Source organism: Myotis davidii, unplaced genomic scaffold (genome assembly GCF_000327345.1).
Source record: "Myotis davidii unplaced genomic scaffold, ASM32734v1 scaffold551, whole genome shotgun sequence".
NCBI lineage: Eukaryota > Metazoa > Chordata > Mammalia > Chiroptera > Vespertilionidae > Myotis > Myotis davidii.
Window position 1 is genome coordinate 1,888,053 of NW_006283788.1, and position 20,033 is coordinate 1,908,085.

The window sequence follows — 20,033 nt, forward strand, 5'->3', positions numbered from 1 at the left end:
CAGGTCACCAGGGTGGAAAGCCCAGACAATCAATTGTAGGGTGGGACCTTTTTTTCCTCCTCTAGCATATCAATGGTCAAGCGGTTTGCACCCCCTGACCTTTCCTCCCTAGAGATAACATCTATGCCTCAGTTATTTTTTTTAAATATATTTTATTGATTTTTTACAGAGAGGAAGGGAGAGAGATAGAGAGTCAGAAACATCGATGAGAGAGAAACATCAACCAGCTGCCTCCTGCACATCTCCCACTGGGGATGTGCCGGCAACCCAGGTACATGCCCTTGACCGGAATCGAACCTGGGACCTTTCAGTCCGCAGGCCGACGCTCTATCCACTGAGCCAAACCGGTTTTGGCTATGCCTCAGTTTTATTTCAGCTCCAGGCCCAGGTAAGCAACAAAGCCAGCTTGGCTGACCTCAGGACCAGCAGCATTGAATAAAGACCCCCTGACCTAGTGTCAGCCAATCTATCAGTGGAGAGCACAAACCTGAAAGGACACAGATGAAAAACTGCTGAATATTCATTGAGATCTTCCCCTGGGACCTCCCCTAAACTCTGCAACCTTAAAACTCTTAGGATGGAGGACCCAGTGCATTCTCCCTCCAGGGAGCACACCCTTGCCTTTCCCTTTTCCCCTCCCCTTCCCTGCCCCAGGTACCTTACCATTAGCTTCCTCACTCCCAAGTTCCAAGGGCTTTTTTTTTTTTTTTTTTTTTTTTTTTTTTTTAGTCTACCTTGTTTCCTTAAGCCCATTTCTTCTGGAAATTATTTCTTCTATCTCTATGATTTACCAATATATGTTCTCTTCAAGTTTGGGTGTTGGCTCTGAATTCTTTGCTAGCCAAAACCGAAGTACCCAGGTTGCTGAACTCAGGTTGGTCTGACCCCCATGGGTCAGATACCTGATGCCATTCCCACCGCCTACAACACGTCCACCCTGATACTATATAATGAGGGCAAACACTTTGCTGGTCTTTACAGTTAGCTTGCAATAAATATTTGTTGACTACCAGGCACCTGCTGTGAACAACTTCTATATTCCTTTACGTCTTAGGGGTTGAATGAACGAAAGACTGCATTTGTGGGTGAGTGGGTGAGTAGGTAGGTGAATAAATGAGCAAAGGTAGTGGGTAACAGTTGTTCGCATTCACTGAGCGCCAATGATGGCTCTGGGCGCCAGAGACCCAAACACAGCTGCACCACGTGGCCCGTTCGGGACCACGTGACAGGCCCCGCCTACTTCCAGGAGTCCCTCCACTGTCCCACCAAGCACCGCTCCACAATCCTGATTTCCGGTTTCATCGGTCGCAGAGGTCAGTTGCCCTAACGACCACCTTGTTCCCGCCTCTAAATTGCGTCACTTCCCCCACTCCTGCTTGGACAATTGACGCGCCTGCGCAGAATGAAATCCAAGACTAGCGGCTTCCTTCCGCGCAAGCGTCCCGACTGGGGGGCGGGGCCGAGTGGCGCCGCGGTGCGCAGGCGCAGCCGTCGGTGGGTCGGGGTTCGGCCGCTTGAGAGGTGAGTTGGGGGCTTGGCGCTTTGGCTCCGCTGCTAGGGGCTTCCCGAGTTACGCGGCCCGTAAGGGAAGATCTGTCTGGGGTTGGGGTCACTGCGCGATCCGCCGGGTGCTGTGTGAGGGCGGTGCAGAGGGGAAACTGAGGCTGGGCGACGTCGGATTGGCCTTCACCAGCCCTGGCTTCCCTCGCCCGGACCCTGGGCCTGGGAAATGCTGCTTCGCACATCCGTGGGTGGAAAGCGGGAAGTAAAAGCGCCCCGCCTGTAGGGGCCGCTCGCTGGGTGTACGCTGCTGTACAGAGAAACGGTCCTTTTAAATCGGGCCCCTGTTTCAGGTCGGGGCTCCTGTCCCAGCGCCACTGCTCTCCAAGTGGGTGACGTTGGCCAGCCTTTTGACTTCTCAGCCTCAGTTTTCCCCTCTGTAAAACGGGCATTGTCACAGCCCTTGCTTCGAGGGCGAGGGGTTTGGGGAGGATTCAAGCCACACGGCCCAGTGGAAAGTGAGAGCTCAAATTGGCCAGCAGTCTTATTTCACACTTAGGGTCTTCTGCATGTTGTGCTAGAAGCGGTCGAAATCTGCACTTGAGGACCCGCTGCACGCCTCTCCCTGGCTGTGTAAAGCTTGGACAAGTTGCTTCCCCTCTTTGAGCAGCACATCTCTTATAGGGGCTGTGGAAGTATATGCCTCTAGGCAGCGGTTCTCAACCTGTCACAGGGTCGCCTGAGACCATCGGAAAACTCATACACAATTACATATTGTTTTTGTGATTAATCACTATGCTTTAATTATGTTCAATTTGTAACAATGAAATTGGGGGTCACCACGACATGAGGAACTGTATTAAAGGGTCACGGCATTAGGAAGGTTGAGAACCACTGCTAGGGTCTATATGAGAGCATTCCTTAATCAGGCTCCTGGTACGAGCTCACTAGAGAATGACTGGTTTTTGTTATTTCAGAACATGGGTGTGCAACCTGTGTTCCTGAGTGATGTTCCTATTTCTTTTGTTTCTTTCCCTGATTCTTTGTTGCGTCTGTTTTTCCTCTCTCTCTAGACCAGTGATTTTTAACCCCCACCCCCGGGGCAGGGGGGTACTGGGAAATGGGGATTTTGTGGTTGTCACAACTGGGGTGCTCCTGGCATCAAGTGGTTGTGGGGCCAGGGATGCTGCTCAACCCCCACAGTGCCCAGGACGGTTCCTCAGAGAATGATTGGTCCATTTTTGTAGGGAGCAGAAGGGGTACTTTGGAGGTAGTCTCAAGTCAGACGACCTGAGCTTAAAACTGATTTGTGCCTTCGCTGGATGACCTTGAGTGGTGCCCTTATCTTTCTAAGCCTCAGTTTTTCCTTCTGTAGAATGGGAATTAGGTGAAACAACTTAGAGTCTCAGCAAACTGATCAGGGAGCCAAATCCAGCTGAGGCCTGTTTTTTAAAATGAATTTTTGTGGAAACACAGCACGCCCAATGGCGTACACATGGTCAGTGGCTGTTTTTGCATTATATTAGCAGTGTTGCGTTGTTGCCACCGAGAGCCTGTGGCCTGTGAAGCTGACAGAATTTACTCTGGCCTTTTTCAGAAAATGTTTGCTGATCCCTGAAATAAACCATTGCATGTACAGCACTTAGTGCAGTGCCTGGAACGTCCTCAGCATTTGTCACCTGAGGTTTATAAATCAGTCTTGACTGGAAGGGTGAGTGACTCTAAAGGGGATTAAGCTCTGCGCCAGGTCAAGAGCTGTAGTCTTATTTGATCTTACGTGTTTTTTTTTGGCCAAGACCCAACTTGGGCTGAGGTGAGAAATGCTCAGTGATAGCTGAAGGAATAAAGGGGATTGTGGGCAGGTAGGCAGGACCAAAGGTCTTGTACTGATGAGGAAACTGAGACCCAAAGAGAATGACCTCCCCAGGGAGCCTGGTTGTCACTGTTGACAGTGACCTCACGTTTTCCCGCCGCCGTGTGCATCAAATGCCGCCCAGTGCTGGGGTTAAAAGGAAGTCGGCCTGTCAGTGGCTCACAGTCCGCCGGCTGAAGACAGGCCTGGAAAGAGCCTGTAGGAGGTGCTGGACCCGAGGTGGGAATAGTATTGGGCTTTGCTGGGAAAGAAGGTGCCTGGCTCTCTCTGAGGAGGCGACCTTGCAGCTTGGTGTCGAAGGGAGAATAAGAGCTTTCCTGATGGGTCAGAGGAAAGGTGAGTATTGGGTTTGAGTGGGGCATGGAGGGTTTGGAGCCCAGGGGGTGACACACCAGTGCTGAGGGGCACACTTGTTACGTTTCAGGGAGCTTCTGAGAGTTTATACTAGTAAGTAAATAGGACAGTCTGGTGGCATTTTAGAAGAAAACTTTGGGGAGTGAACACCAGCTCTAGCTTTGGGGCAGCCTTTCTTGGGTACCTGCAGTATCCTAAGGTGGGTGAGAGAAGCACCCACAGAAGTGGTGGGCCATCCTTCAGAAAGTGGGTGCCTCTCCTTCCAAAGGTGGGGGGTGGGTCACTCATTTTGGTAAGGTGTGTCATTTTTTCCTTTTATTGATCAGTCTTTGGCAGGGAAATAAAAGGAATAGAAGTTTTTTAATGATAAAATGAAAAAGTGGACTGAGAGCTAGAAGGGATTCTGAAGGCGCCCAAGAGGAACTGTCTCTGGGACAACACCCCCCACCACGCCCCCCATTGCCCCCGAGCCTGGGGCATCGCCTGCTCACCCTTACCAGGCTTATTCTTGTGCTCTGTGCCCTGCTCTGTGCCCTGGTGGTGCTTTCTGGGAGCTCATACAGGCCTCACTGTTAGGAGAGAGTAGGTCTTTGAGAATGTTGTCCTGCAGCCAAAGGCCTACAAGTTGTGATTGTTCCAAAGACACAGAGTGCCTAGTAGCCGTCGAGCAAAAGTGCTGTCCCTGTGTCAGGCTGGGCCCTGCTCTGTGAGGAGCAGAGATTTTGTTCATCTCAAAGCCATGAGTTAAGATCAGATGTTCACACTGTTCGCTGTCCTCCCTGCTCAGTGAGGTGAGAGGAGAGGCAGCAGTTTTTAGGGACCACCTGTGTCAAACACTGCCCAGTCCTCTGCAGTGGACCCACAATCCCTTTTCTGCACTTCCAAAACCCAAATATTCAACACACAGATGATTTCCCGAAGTTTGGCTAGAAAATCTGACCTGTGCTGACCTAAAGCCTTAATTTTCCCCACTTAGTGTCTAGCAGTGGTTTTCAGCTGGGGTGGTTTGGCCATGTCTGAGGACATGTGTGATTGTCACCACTTGGGGGGTGCTCCTGGAATCGAGTGGGTGGGGGCCAAGGATGCCCCCACAGAGGATGACCCAACCGCCATGTCGGCAGTGCTGAGGGAGAGAAACCCTGCATTAATTATTGGGGGAAATAGTGAATTTAATCCCTGCTCTCAGTAGACACCAGTATAAGTCCCCAATGGTCAGACAGTATAAACCAGGATGAGCCCAGCATCTGTGTGTCACCCCCTGTCTCCTCCCATTCAGGCTGTGCATTTAAATGTGTGCAGCCTCCTAAGACCTCAGTAGTCAGGTGCTTATGGAACACAGTCTCCTGGGATCCATGGACTCTCCTGACCCGGGATGATCCCGCTCCCACCCCCAGCTCCCAGGGAACATTAGATGGATGCCCGGGATGCTGTTCAGTGTTCCATAGTGCACAGGAAAGTTCCTCACGCAGAAAATGTGCCGCACATTGATGGTGCCTGGGTGGAGAAACCCTGCATCAGGTCGCTGAATTCTCAACCACTTGTGAAGACATTTGTTAACCCATTTTATAGAAGAGGAAAGTGAGGGCCTCAACTGGGACTCTCAGGTGTGACACAGGGACAGGGAAGGCAGCATGCAGTTGGCCTTGGGTAGAAATGGCCAGACCTAAGACATTATGGCTCCAGGTCTTGTTCTTCAGGAAAAAGGGATGTAGTCTCTGGCCCATCATCCATACACAGGCCCAGGACAGGCTCCAGGGCCCCTGACTTGTTGACACGGGGTGTTTGGGAGGAAATCGCATCAATAGACAGGAGAAGCCTAGGGGCAGGCAGCAAGAGTTGCCTTAAATTACTTCAGTGGTGGCAGGAGGGGTGGGAGCAAAGGCCCTGAGATACAGAGGGTCCGAAGCATTGGAAGAACTGAAATGAGTGTGACTTCATTTTTTCCATTTCCTAAACCTTCATTGTCAGCCCCTCCAGCCTCAGCTCCATCCAGGAGTGCAGGAAACAGTTGTGCTAAAGATCAGATTTCTTTTTTCTGCTATTCTTAAGCAGACAGCCCACGTGTCCCTGAAAGGGAAGCAGATCCTCTCACCCCACACACACACCGGAAACCCAGCGTGAATCTCACATGACTCAGGTGCTCAGAAGTGGTGCCCAGGACTCTTAGGCAAAGTCCAGCCGCTCAGCTGTGTGCTCTTGCCCTGCCGCCTGTTGAACTTGTGACCCGCTCTGTAAGGCCCTGGCATGCCTCCATCCAGTTTGCCATCATAGTGTTAGCAAACAAAGGCCCAAGTAGTAAATACTGCCCCTTTGGGGGCCACAGGGAAGGTCAGGCATACTATTATGTAGGCACTTATATTCATAGAATACAAAAGCCATTCTCAGCTAAGCAGGTAGCTGAATGTGACACTTGACCTGTTTTAGAACAGACTATGCAAAAGGATCCGGGTCCTGGGATCTCAGAGGTTTATATCCTAAGACAGCCGTGGGCAAACTACGGCCCTCGGCTGCCGGTTTGAAATGAATAAAACTAAAAAAAAAAAAAAGACCGTACCCTTTTATGTAATGATGTTTACTTTGAATTTATATTAGTTCGCACAAACACTCCATCCATGCTTTTGTTCCGGCCCTCCAGTCCAGTTTAAGAACCCATTGTGGCCCTCCAGTCAAAATGTTTGCCCACCCCTGTCCTAAGAGGAGGACCTTTGAAACAAAGTTTCTTAATTAGAGTAAAATAAACATAAAATTTGCTATTTTAACTATTTTTTGTTTGTTGTGTTAATCCTCACCCAAGGATATTTTTTTCCATTGATTTTTAGAGAGAGTGGAAAGGAGGCGGGGGCAGATCGAAAAACATCAGTGTGAGAGAAACAAATCAATTGGTTGCCTTCAAGCGGCACACACCCCAACTGGGTTAGGATCAAACCTACAATCCAGGTACGTGCCCTTGACCAGGAATCAAACCCGAGACCCTGTGCGGATTGACACTCTAACCTCTGAGCCACACCAGCCAGGGCTAACTATTATTTTTAAGTAACAGTTCAGTGGGTGTAAGTACATTCACATTGTTATGCAACCATCACCACCATCCATCTCCAGAACTTTCTTATCTTCTGAAACTGACATTTTAAGAGAGAGAGAGAAACATCCATTTGTTGTTCTACTTATTTATGCATGCATTGGTTGATTCTTGTATGTATTCTTGTATTCCCTGACTGCGCATCGAACTCATAACCTTGATGTATTGGGGCAATGCTCTAACCAACCGAGTTACCCAGCAGGGCCTGCCTCTGAATTTGACTCCCTTAAGGACCTCCTGTGACTGGAATCACAGTATTTGTCCTTCTGTGTCTGGCTTATTTCATTGAGCATAATGTCCTCAAGGCTTATCATGTTGTAACATGTATCAGAATGTCCCTTTAAAGCTGGATAATAGTCTATGGCCGTGGTCGGCAAACTGCGGCTCGCGAGCCACATGCGGCTCTTTGACCACTTGAGTGTGGCTCTTCCTAAGCCTTAGGAGTACCCTAATTAAGTTAATAACATGTACCTACCTATATAGTTTAAGTTTAAAACATTTGGCTCTCAAAAGAAATTTCAGTCGTTGTACTGTTGATATTTGGCTCTGTTGACTAATGAATTTGCCGACCATTGGTCTATGGTATAGATCAGCGGTCGCCAACTGGTGTTCTGTGAGGTCCGAAAGGTTGGCGACCACTGGTGTAGATGGAGCACATTGTGTGTATCCACATTCACCCATCAATGGGCTTTGGAGTTCTGTCCACCCTTCAACTACTGTGAGTCACCCTGCTGCCTGTCGAGAATGTGTGTAGAACAAAAGCATTTTGGGCGTTCTTGGCAGCATGTCTGTCTCCTTGGGTTTAGAGGCCGGCAGGTGGCCAGTTTGTTCTCAGGACCCTCCAGCTGGGGAGCACGAGTCACCTTTTGGGACTTCCCTGTCTTCAAAGCAAGCAGGGTGTGGTTGCTCTCCGTGGGCCTCTGTGTATCGCCCCCAAGATCCTCTAGCCATTTGTCCTCCAGGCTCTGGCCCATCTTAACCCCAGACCTGGGTCCAGGGATGCTCTTGGGCCAAAGGTACTGCTTGGTAAAGGCTCATTGTGTCCAAAAATAGAGGGGGAAACTCATAACCACCCCCCAAGAGCTTTCCAGGGTGTCTGTAACTTTCTGTCCAACTACAAGCGCTCCAACATAGCTATTTTAAGTTTGTCCCCTTTTTAGACATTGAGATATAATTCACATACCATAAAAAGTAGTAGGTTTTCGTATATTCACAGAGTTGTGCAGCCATCACATGAGTTCCATTACCCCTGAAAGCAGCTGAGTCCCTATTAGCAGTTACTCCGCAGCCCCTGACAACCACAAACGCCCTTCCTCTGGATTTGCCTGTTCTGGGCATTTCATAAAAATGGAGTCACAGTGTGGCCTTTTGTGTCTGGATCGTTTCCTTCTAAGAAGCAGTTGATGATGCCCTAGCCGGTTTTGCTCAGTGGATGGAGCGTCAGCCTGCGGACTCAAGGGTCCCAGGTTCGATTATGGTCAAGGGCATGTACCTTGGTTGCGGACACATCCCCGGTGGGGAGTGTGCAGGAAGCAGCTGATCGATGTTTCTCTCTCATCGATGTTTCTAGCTTTCTATCCCTCTCCCTTCCTCTCTGTGAAAAATCAATAAAATATATTTTAAAAAAAAGAAGCAGGTGATGGATGAGGTTTTCCATGTACCACAGACAGAGAGCTTGTAGCATGGCCAGCATCACATGCCTTGACTGCCCTTGCACTGCAGCTTTTAGGTGCCAGATGCTGGCATCAGCTGTGTGTGCTGCCAGGGGTTAATGACGTGCTCTTCTGAGCTCTGGCCAGTGACGGGTTAATGATGATGGGGTCAGGAGGCCCAGTCCTTGATTTCTAGGGGGCACAGGCTATTCACCCACTGGAGGTATTTCAAGGGGACCAAGATGCTTTCCACCGTGGCTCCCAGCCGTGCTGAGCGGTTATGAGCCACATGGGCAGCATGTAGGTCCCCGCCTCGCTCTTGTGTCCTCTCTAAATGGGAGCAGTGATGCACCCCGGAGGTCATTATATGGTGGAAGTGAGATGTGCTGTGTAAAGTGCCAGGCGCATCACAGTAGCTCTGGTAGCAGACTCCTCACACGTTTCTTATTCTCACCCAGGCACTAGACTAGGGATATCGGGGACTGGTCCCGCTCTGTGGGGGGCCACCCTGGGCTCTGTGGAGGTTGAGCAGATCCCCGGCCTCACCCACTCAATGCCAGGAGCACCCCCAGTCATGAGAACCACAGATGTCTCTAGACAAAGCCCAGGCAGTACAGCGCGGTGCAGAGGAACCCGGGAGGCCCTTAGGTGGCCTGGAAAGGGATCCGTGCCCTGCAGGGCCTTTCCGTCTGCTCAGGCTATCCTATGGTGCCTGTGTCACCCCTGTGGGCCTTGGAAACTTGGGGTTCACAGACCTCCAGGACTCCAGCCCATGCAAGGCAGCCCTGGGGAGCCCCAGGCTATCCCCATCCAGCCAGTGAAAGGGCGAAGACCGCCAGGTCCAGGGCTGTGTTACCCTCCTATGAGATCAAAGAGGGACTGCACGGGGTGCTCCGCCCACCCACATGCCCAAGAGCAGGGGCTCTGAGCCTCATTGCTTCAGTGTCTCATCTGTGAAATGGGATTGTTAATGTTTTGCCTCACAGATGAAAGTGGCCAATGTGCTTGGGTGGGGGACACACCTTCTGCAGAGTCCTGCCTGGAGTATGACCTGGAAGTAGGTGGAAGAGTGCGTATCTAAGCAACCCAGTCCTCATGCTTTTGCCCGGGGTCTGCAGATCCTGAAAACCCCTGGGTGTCATCTCTTCCCATCTCACGATGGATAACAAGAAGCGCCTCGCCTATGCCATCATCCGCTTCCTACATGACCAGCTGCGGCACGGGGGGCTCTTGTCGGACGCCCAGGAGAGTTTGGAAGGTATGCATGGGCCTCCGTGAGCCCCGGGAATGGAGTCTCCTGTCTCCAGCTTTGTGCCCCCACTGCCTCCTCCCACTCCTGCTCCTCTTCCTCCCCACCTCCCTTTCTTTCATCGGAGCCTAGAACCATTACAGGATGGGTATGGTAGGTCAGCACACGTGTCTAGCCGTGGACGCTGCTCCTGTCCTGGTTTCACAGCCAAGACCACCGAGCCCTGAGCAGGCACAGGACTGAGCTCTCCGGCCTCCTAGCCCGGTGCTCTTTCTCCACTGCCAACCCCTGTCAGTTTAGGGCAGGCCTCTGTAGGAGGGAAAGGAGGCATGTGTGTCCTGGGGCAGAGGGCGGGGGGCAGCCCTGCACCGGTGGCCCAGGGCTCTGAGTAGTTCCTGTCCGTCCCACGTGCAATTATGTTGCCCCTGGAAGGAGCCCAGTCATGAAGACTTGGGCGGGGGTGGTGTGGTCTTAAGCTTTGGGTTCTGGCCACGAATGGCACTCCAGGCTGGGCTCAGCTCCGCAGCTTCCCAGCAAGGTAACCCAGCAGTGTGACCCCACGGAGAGCCCCACTGGGCAAGGACCGTAACTTCCCCCACCTTCCTTGCTCTCAGGGCTCAAGGGCATGTTTAACTGTCCAGAGTTTCCCAAGGCTCTGGGCTGACCAGGAAGAATCCAAACCAGGGTCAAGGAGCGCACACTACACACTGTGCTCCAGGGTCTCTGCCAACCCACTTGCAGAAAACTAAGCGTGAGCCCTGCCTCCTGAGCCTCATAAACTCGGGTCCGTGCAGAAGAAAATATCTGTGTGTTCCTTGCAGTTGCAATCCAGTGCCTGGAGACCGCCTTCGGGGTGACATTGGAAGACAGCAACCTCGCACTCACTCAGACTCTTCCAGAAATATTTGAAGCTGCTGCAGGCAAGGTGAGCTGCGGGGCCGCCCTGATCACAGCCGAGAACAGTGAGAACAGCATGGGTAGCCAATGGCTCCGAAGCACATCCCTCCTGGTGAGGGAAGTGGGGCACCTGCATTGTGGGCACTGGGCCTGGTTCCTCTCTCTCAGAGCTCAGGGCCCCTGACAGGGAGGAAGGCTCAAGGAGCCGAGTTTGGAGGAGGAGGACAGCAGGATTGCCAGCTTTTTTCTTTGGGGCCAGGAGATGCCACAGAACCTGAGGAGTCCTGAGGTAACCCCGCCTTCGGAGGAGGACTCGGCCGAGGCAGAGCGCCTCAAAACCGAAGGTGAGAGAAGGGTTCTCTGTCCCCACGGGCACCTCTCCACCTGGATCCAGAGGCAGGCTGATCCCTGGCTCTGAAGTCGAGGTGGGGGTGCTGTTGGACAGTAGACGGCAAACCAGCCTTTGGAGACAGGAGTGGGGATGGCTTTTAAGAACACAGATGTAAGTGGAGAAACCACGGCCTCACACACAATAGGTGGAAATGTAAGCAGTGCAGCTGCTGTGAAAAACGGTCTGACAGCTTCCCAAATAGTTAAACACAGTGATCACATGACCCAGCAAACACACACGCCCACAAAGATGCTTGTACACAGATGGCTCACAGGAGCACAGTTCGTAGTAGCCAAGAAGTGTAAACCACCCAGATGTCTGTCTGCTGGTGAATGGATACATACAAGGGGGCCTATCCATGCACTGGATTATTCCTCAGCCATGAAAAGCAGTGAGGCACTGACCATGCTACAGTGTAAATGGAGCTTGAACACATGACGCTCAGTGAAAGACGCCAGACACAAAAGGCCACACTGCATGATTTTGTTGATGTGAAATGTCCAGAACAAGAAAATCCACAGACCTAGGAAGTGGGTTCATGGTTATCGGGCTGGGAGGGGAGGATTGACTACTGATGAGGACAGGGTTACTTCTCGGGGTGGTGGAATGTTCTGAAATTAGATGGAGGTTATGGTTGCACAGCTCTGAATATACTACAAAGCCACTTAATTGTACACTTTTAAAGGGTGAGTTGTGTGGTATGTGGATTACATCTCATTAAAATTGGGCTCTATTTCTGAAAAGATGCAAAAGTGACAGTATTTGAGACTTACGTCCCCAAATACCACAATCAAAGCAGTGACAGCTACCATCACCAAGCGCTGGCTCAGCCAGCCCCTGAAGACACTCGATGCAAACCGTACCCCAAGCCTATGCCTGAGTGTTGCATCCTGGCCCCTGAAACCTCAGACCTTCAGTTAGGAGCTGGGAGAGCTGAGGATGACCCCTCAGACCCCCTCAGGTCTCGTGTGAACAGCCAGTGTACATTTTTTTCTTTTTCTGTAGGAAATGAACAAATGAAAGTCGAGAACTTTGAGGCTGCCGTGCACTTCTATGGGAAAGCTATCGAGCTCAATCCCGCAAACGCCGTCTATTTCTGTAACAGGTACCTGCCGGGCCTGCTCGGAGGCCCAGCCATCCAGTCTCACATCCTGGCAAACAGGATGGGCTGTTGTCTGTAGGTTACTGATCGCCCCACTGCAATCCCAAATACACATGGTGTCAGGCGTTCAGCGAGCCGTCAGTCAGAGTCGATAGTGACATTTAAATTAGGTGGCACCATTCTCTACTCGGATGTGGGGCCAAGAAAATAACCCACAATTTGGATACGTGACATGCTCATGACAGCATTGGCTGAGGAAATGCATAGTGAGGAACTGCATCTGGCCTGTCATTTTTCTTTTTCCTTGTTTTTAAAAAATTAAGTTTATTGGAGTAACAGTGGTTAATAGCATTGTATAAATTTCAGATATACAGCTTTATAACATGACATCTGTATACTCCATTGTGTGCTCACCACCCAAAGTCTAATCGTCTTTCCGTCATAATGTATTTGACCCTGGCCTGTGCTTTTTTATTTATTTATTTATTTTTATTGATTTCAGAGAGGAAGGGAGAGAGAGAGAAACATCAATGATGAGAGAAAAATTACTGATTAGCTGCCTCGGGCACACCCCGCACAGGATGGAGCTTGCATCCCAGGCATGTGCCCTGACCAGGAATTGAACCGTGATCTCCTGGTTCACAGGTTGATGCTCAACCACTGAGCCATGCCGGCTGGCTTGGCCTATGCTTTTAAAGGAAAAGTCAAATGAGCTCTCACATAGCCTCACTGTACGGAATATTGTGTTAATGAGAGGGACTGAGTGGAGAGCAGGAGGCAGAATCGCACAGTCGGTGTGGAAGCCGTGGGAACACACAGTGTACAGAAGACACCAGAAGCATGTATGCCAAAGGTTGTCCACATCACCTCTGGGTAGAAGTGTTTTTGTTTCTTTTTTTTTTAAACTATTTTTTGGGGGAAGTAATTCTAGATATACAGAAAAGTTGCAGAGGGACTTATCTGGCAACATAAAATGGGCCTGAGCTTCACCCTAAAGGAAGAGCCTCCATGGCGAGCCCTGGGACTGTGGGTTCAGAACCAGGCCCTGACACTGCCTGTCTGCTGTGCAGCATTGGGCCACACCCCTCTCCCTCCCTCAGCTTCGTTTCCTCTGGCAAATGGGATAGCACCCTTCCCCCAGCCCCAGCACAGGTGCCTAGCAGACAGATGCCTGTGTCAAAGCCCCCATATCCCTTCCCAACCCCATACCCACCCTACCTTACAGATGGGGAAACCAAGGCCCATCCACAAATGGCTTATCGTGACCAGTGAGGTGACCAGTGAGGGACACAACTCTGAACACCCTGCTTTGTTTCCCTAGAGCCGCCGCCTACAGCAAACTGGGGAATTACGCGGGGGCCGTGCAGGACTGCGAGCGGGCCATCTGCATAGACCCATCCTACAGCAAAGCATATGGGAGGATGGGGTGAGTGCCTGGGCAGGCGCCCCTTGTGGGGCCGGACTGCCCCCCCCCTGCATCCACCACATTCCTTCTGATTGTGTGGAGGGTTTTCTGTTCCCTTAACCAACTCTCCAACGCCAGCAGTGGGTTCAGCCGTTCAATTTAGTCCTGACACCACCTACCTGGAGTTAGTCAGACCCCGCTGGTGCAGGGCTCAGCCCCACTTCAGACACCAGTCACAAGTTGTCACTGTGTTTCTGACCAACCAGCTATAATAAGGGCTTCCCACGACCCCCTCCTCAGGATGGACAATTCCCTAGAATGACTCACAGAACTCAGGAAAACACTTTACCTACATTTACCAGTTTGTTAGAAAGGATACAGATGGAACAGCCAGATGGAGGCACACAGGGTAAAATCCAGCATGGTCCTGGGTTTGGGTGCGAGAGCCTTTGTCCCTGTGGAGTTGGGGTACGCCCCTTCCTGGCATGTGGATGTGGTCACCCTCGTTAGGTGTGATTAGAGGGGCTTGTGAATAACAGAGGACACACCTATGACTCGGGGAAATTTCAGGAGCTCTGCCAGGAGCAGCAGGGACAAGGACCAATAAACATCTTTGTCTGACCACCCTGGCCCCATCCTTTGGGCCTTCCAAGCCCTTGGTGTTGGGTACCACCACTAGGACACGAGTGCATTTGAATTGTCATATGTTCATCCCCTTAGCCCCTCCCCTGACCCCCTCTTGTGTCCTCCACTGGAGCCCAGACTGGACCAGGAATGATGGCATTGACATGGAGACAGTTTGAGGTGTGGGGACTGAGGGAGGGGCCAGAGCTCTTGGGGCCTCCCCCTTCATCCCCAGCATCTCCCCACAGCCTGGCGCTCTCCAGTTTGAACAAGCACGCGGAGGCCGTGGCCTACTATAAGAAGGCCCTGGAGCTGGACCCCGACAACGAAACATACAAATCCAACCTCAAGATCGCGGAGCTGAAGCTGAGAGAGGCACCCAGTCCCGTGAGTCCCTTGGGAACAAGGGCGTGATGCTGTCGGAGGCAGAGCACAGGGCAGGCCAGGCAGACGCGCTCACAGCTCACAGGCTGAGGGCTGGGCTGCTAGGGGACCTGGCATTTGTTTAATCAGGTCTGAGACACACATTCAGAAATGCCTGTCAGGGAGGAAGACGCTTTTATTCTCACAGAGCCCCAGAAACGGGAGAGGACGTGCTGCAGGGTCACACGGGGAAGCATTAGGGTCAGTCATGAGGTGAAGGAAGGGGGGACATGTGGACCAGAGCCTTGATTATGATTTCATGAGAAGGAAGGGGTGAGGTGGGGGGAGCAGGCTTAGGTTTTACTAGTTTGAATAATTCCAGGAGTCTCTGGTAGGGGCTAGCCCTGACTGACACCGGGCTCTCGGGAGACTAGGGCGAAAGGCTAGTGGCTGAGTGTGAGGGCCCCGCAGAGAAGGGGTGGGAGTGGACAGTGGGTTGCCGGACTTGCCTCTGAAAGGTGCACTCCTGGGTGAGTTATTGGCCGTCTCTAGGCATTGGTTACCCTGAGGAGGCCCCTCCCTCCAGGGTCTGCCAGGCCCCAGGCGTCAGAGCACCAGAAAATGAAAGATGCGTTAACGCAGTACTTGTCCCTGGTGATGGACGGTGGGGCTCCTGCTTTTTATGAAGCACCCCTAGCCCTATGGATTGGCTGCTCAGGCCGAGAGAGCATCTGTTTGAGCTAAACACCTCTTAGAACTCCAGAGGGGCCCCACGGGGTACTAGCTCTCAGATCCTGGGCCAGTGTCTTTTCCCTGTGTCCTGATCCACTAACCGTGCTTTCCTCACCCACAGACAGGAGGGCTCGGCAGCATCGACATAAGCGGCCTCGCCCCCCACCCGGGCCTGCCACGCCACTGCCTGCCATAGACCAGGGCCACTCATGTGGCACAGTGGACACTGGGGCTGGGGTCACTCTGGGATGGGGGCCTGCCTGGGCACTATGGGGTGTTGAGTAGCATCCCTGGCCCCACCTACTCCAGGCCAGGAGCACCCGCAGTGATGACAACCACAGATGTTTCAATTGTCTTGTGTCCCCTGGGGCCATCATACCCCCAAGGGAGACCCCCCCCCCCATTATTGAGCCAAAGGACAAGTTAGATCCCACCTCTCCTGGCTGAATAACGTGGGGAAACTACCTCCCCGCTGCCCAGCATGGTCTTCTCACAAGGAGACAGGGATAGGGCCATGCCTGCCGGTCCGGATGGGACAGCAGAGCACTAGGTATCCCATTGAGAGCGGCTCCCCGCTGTGACCTGAGGGGGCTGGTCCCTACACACACATGCCCATTGCTGAGTGATCTTGCTTGGCCTGAGGTCGCACTGCTGGCCTACAGGCCTCAGGGTGCAGGGTCTCAAACTGTCTGGAAGAGAACAATCCTCAGTACATCAAGGAGCATCTCGCCTCCTAAATGCAGCAGAGGCTGTACTTCCATGGTAAGCCTGTGCTGCAGCAAAGCCAGGGTCTTCGTTGATGTTCGGGGATGAGAACCAGCACTCTAAAAGGCACCCTGGCTCAAGGACTCGGCCTAATAGCAGCCACTCCTTTTGACTTCAGCCACCCAGCTCCTGCTGGTTTGTGTACTGTTACTGGCACGGCCATCACCCTGCATTTACGTGTCTGTGTGGCTTTTGGCAGAGCTGAACGGTTGGAGCAGAGACACCCTGAAAGCCGACAGTACTTAACCTATGGCCCTTTACAGAAAGTTAGGCAGCCCGGGAGCAGTGGTCTGGCAGAACCCTGACCTGGGCTCTGAGTGGTCCTCAGTGGAGCTGTGAAGGCACGAAAGTGCCCAGTGCAGTGTTGCTGACTGATAGAGCAAAACGAGGCTGCCTGGCTCTCCTAATGTCTCGTGACCCAAAAAAAGATAGAAAATACACACACCCAGCGACACCTAAGGTGCCAGCAAAGAAAGGATAGGTGCCCTCCTGAAATAAGGGTCCCAAACGGGATCAAAGTGGTGAAGCATGAGTCTCATCGCATGGAGGGAGAAATGGGGTGGCGGGGTGGGGGGAGCAAGTACCTGGGGTGACGTACTTGTGTGCTGGGTCAGGAGAGCCCAGGGTGCTTGAGAGGGAACCTTCTCCGTCGGAGCATGTTGGAAGCCGTCCTCTAACCATCGTTTTTTTCCCTCAGGCATCAAACCTGATGAACAGCCCCCAGCTTCAGCAGCTGTAAGTGACAACCCTTTCCCTTGGGTCTTGTGCTTAAATTAAATCTTGTGGTAAAACACATCAGGTTACTATTTTAACCATTTAGTTTACAACTCAGTGGCATTACGTGCATTTCAGTGTCATGCAGCTATCCCCACCACCGAGTTCCAGAATATTCCACCACCCCAAAAGAAGCCCCATCATTATAGTCACTCTCCTTTCCCCTAATCCCTGGCAATAACTAACCCACTTCCTGTCTGTGAATTTAATTTTTCTGTTCTGGAAATTTCACTGCAACCTTTGGTGTCACAGACATTTCTCAGTGTCACTTGGGGGCCAGAATTGTCCCATTGAGAAGCAGTGTCGTTAGGGCAAAAAGCCATTCCTGGAAAAGCTGATGACCTCACAGGGCTGCCATCAGGGAGAAGGGTGGTGACACAACGTCTCCTGCTAGCAGAGGCCAAGGGCTGAGTGGAGCCACTGGGGGACGGGTGGGCTGGGCCATCCTGTACAAGTCACGGGCTCTCCTCTTGCAGCATGTCCGGGGTGATTTCCGGCAGCCACAACCCCCTGGGGACTCCGGGCACCAACCCCTCACAGAATGACCTGGCCAGTCTCATCCAGGCGTGAGTAGACCTGCATAGTGGAGGCACGGTGGGCAGGCAGGGACGCTCCACGTGGGAAGATGGAAGCGTCAGCGCTGTGTCCTCCAGCGAGTGGGCACACTGCTGTTGAGGGTCACATGTGGGGGATGCGTGACGAATGCCTGGGGGAAACTTCCATGTGGGTGCTGGGGGAGCTGGCTGGCGTCCTGGCGAGCTGAGCCTGGCGTCTCTCTCACAGGGGCCAGCAGTTCGCTCAGCAGATGCAGCAGCAGAACCCAGAGTTGATTGAACAGCTTCGAAATCAGATCCGAAGTCAGACACCCAGTGCCAGCAACGATGACCAGCAGTAATGACCGCTCACGTGAGTCCCCTCGGCGGGGAGGTGCACCCCCTTCCAGATGTTTCCACTGAATTTTGCTCCTCCCCGTCCCAACACCCACTGAGAGACATGGACTGAAACTTCACAGCTTCTGGAAGGGCTGGTCCCTAAGTGTGTCTACAGGTGACAAGAGTACAGGAGGTATCGGCAGAGGGTTTTTCTGTGCACCTGCGGGAAGTGTCCTGGTGGCCCCGTGGGTGCGAGATGAGGCCACCCGGGCAGGGGAAGGACAGACCTCTCCACCGCTCCTTCCTGTCCACGTGTTCTGCCTGGGTTTCGTGATTTGGGGGTTTTGTCTTGTTTTACTGTGAGCAGATGTTACATGTATACCTGCTTAAAAATACACTCGGAGGGTCCCTGGAGGCCTTGGCTGGCTTGGTTAGCTGTCCCTGGGCCCCTGACCGCCACCCTGTCTGTCTCCAGTGATTCTGCTCTTGGAGACAGGTAGCAGGTGGCTTTCTTTATTTTTTTACCGTCCTCCTCACATTTTTATATTAACCATGATTTTTTAAATAGAAAAATGTAAAGAAAAAGCACAGAAAACAACCTTAATCTTTCCATGCAAAGCAACAAATGTTAATATTTGGCGTATACTCTCCCCCCTTTTTTTTGGCCTTAATTTTAAGACAAAACATAGGCCAGTTTTGTATTTGTTTTTTGTTGGAACTTTCTCCCCCAAGTACTTTCACCGACGTTCTCACGTCTGGACCCCAGAACCACCTGTGCTGGTGACCGTGCTGTTTCTGTGCTCACACGGCACCACGAGCCACATGGAGGCGGAGAGCATTGCGACCTCACCAGCGGCAACGATGCCCTCTGGAATCCGGGCGCCCGCCTGGCTGACCACCGCATGTCTTGTCCTTCTAGCCATTCCAGTGCCGTCGGGTTCTTCCCAGCTGACCGGAGCCTCCACACGTTCTGCCGTTTTCTCCCATTGGATTGCCAGAGAGGGAAAAAGAAAAAGAAATTGGACCTGCATGAGATGGATTTTTATGCTTTTTATTTTTTCCTTTCACCCTCACCTCCCTTTTTGTACTCCCTTATGGCTCCCAGACCCTTCTCGAAACAGAGCCAGCAAGCTGTGAACGCAGACCAGCACCAATCTCCAAAAAACCCAGTCACTAAAGTATTTTCTAGAATATTCCGAAGTGGGAATGGTCCTCGGGGGTGTTCTCCGAGAAGTTACCGCTTCTACGTCCAGCTACGTACGAAGCCTGAAGCCTCTTTTTGAGTCAACCTTGTCTGCTTGGACGAGCTCACTGCCAGCCACAGTCTGGGCACCAGTGTCCACCGAACCCTCAGACCACAGGTTTTTGCATGAGGAACTTTAGTTGCAGATTCCTAAAGACATTTTCATTTCCCTGTGCCTGTCGGGAACGGGACTGTCTTGGGGTGCCTAGGGCCAGCTTTGGGGACAATCGAGCATTTTGATAGATGTGGTTTTCACCCCTTTTGATCCTCCTCCAGTACTCACACCCGACAGACCACGAGGCGGGTGATCATGACCCTGGGGCCTGGCCCCCAAGCCGTCCCAACCTGCCTTTGTGTTCTGGCCCACGGACTCCCAGCGGGCTCCTCCTCCTGTTCTGGGGCCACTGTGCCCCCCTCCTCAGCCTGCAGTTGCCAAGCAGGCAAGCCAGGGATGGGTAGCCTGCCTAAGATGCAAGGCCGCCATGGGCATCCCTGCATCCCCTGCTTGGGCAGGGTCTCGGGGTGAATCTGCTGAGACCCTGTGCTGGCAGCAGTGTTGGAGGCTCCCTGGTGGTTTGCAAAGTTGACTCAGTGCCGTGTGTCATAGGAAACTAGTAGGAAAAAGACACACCACCCGCCACTGCAGTCATCACTTGGATGGCAAGGTGGCCCTAACTCTTGAGTGCTAGCCATGGTGACAAGAGTAATGTGTGGGAATAAATAGACATTGTGACCTCTGCCAGTCTCTGCATTGACCTCTCGGCACCACCCCTGCTCTCCCTGCCCCAAGTTTCTAGAATCCCCACAGCCTAGAGTTTCCACATCACTCAGGGCATGAGGAATAACATCACTGCCTGACATGACATGACAGCTCTTCTTGTGCCAGGGTCCCAGATGGTCCCAGAAATGCAAACCTCGGGCTGTCCCATGTTTTTCCCTCACCGTTGACCACAGTCACACATACCCACCATGTGAGTGATGACCTTAGGGGTCAAGCTAGAATTCTAGGTTCTCAGGGACAGAGCAGTGAGGTTATTGTTCATTGCTTTTCTAGTATGTTCTCACAAATTTCACCATTCTGTAACCCAAGACCCTCCCTTCCATAACTTCCAGGGGAGAGACCTGGCCCCAGGCAGAAAGGAGCCCAGGAATCCCAGG

General features: G+C 52.3%; 1 protein-coding gene across 1 annotated transcript; it reads left to right on the plus strand.

The window, feature by feature from the left end:
* Positions 1–1,416: 1,416 nt before the first annotated feature.
* On the plus strand, positions 1,417–19,613 carry SGTA (small glutamine rich tetratricopeptide repeat containing alpha). The gene is made up of 12 exons (XM_006754092.2): positions 1,417–1,521; positions 9,577–9,716; positions 10,529–10,632; positions 10,864–10,948; positions 12,001–12,100; positions 13,419–13,523; positions 14,375–14,513; positions 15,343–15,392; positions 16,671–16,721; positions 17,237–17,326; positions 17,544–17,666; positions 18,552–19,613. Exons 2-11 carry the CDS (start codon positions 9,617–9,619, stop codon positions 17,653–17,655), a joined length of 936 nt encoding a protein of 311 aa, XP_006754155.1. The 5' UTR covers positions 1,417–1,521; positions 9,577–9,616; the 3' UTR covers positions 17,656–17,666; positions 18,552–19,613.
* The last annotated feature ends 420 nt before the right edge of the window (positions 19,614–20,033 follow it).

What these genes read in the sequence shown, in the direction of transcription:
- SGTA (XM_006754092.2), top strand. Translation starts at nt 9,617, where the DNA reads ATGGATAACAAGAAGCGCCTCGCCTATGCCATCATCCGCTTCCTACAT. An exon ending in AGAGCGCCTCAAAACCGAAG is followed by an intron (nt 10,949 to 12,000) that starts GTGAGAGAAGGG and finishes CTTTTTCTGTAG; the next exon opens with GAAATGAACAAATGAAAGTC. An exon ending in CTGGCCAGTCTCATCCAGGC is followed by an intron (nt 17,327 to 17,543) that starts GTGAGTAGACCT and finishes TCTCTCTCACAG; the next exon opens with GGGCCAGCAGTTCGCTCAGC.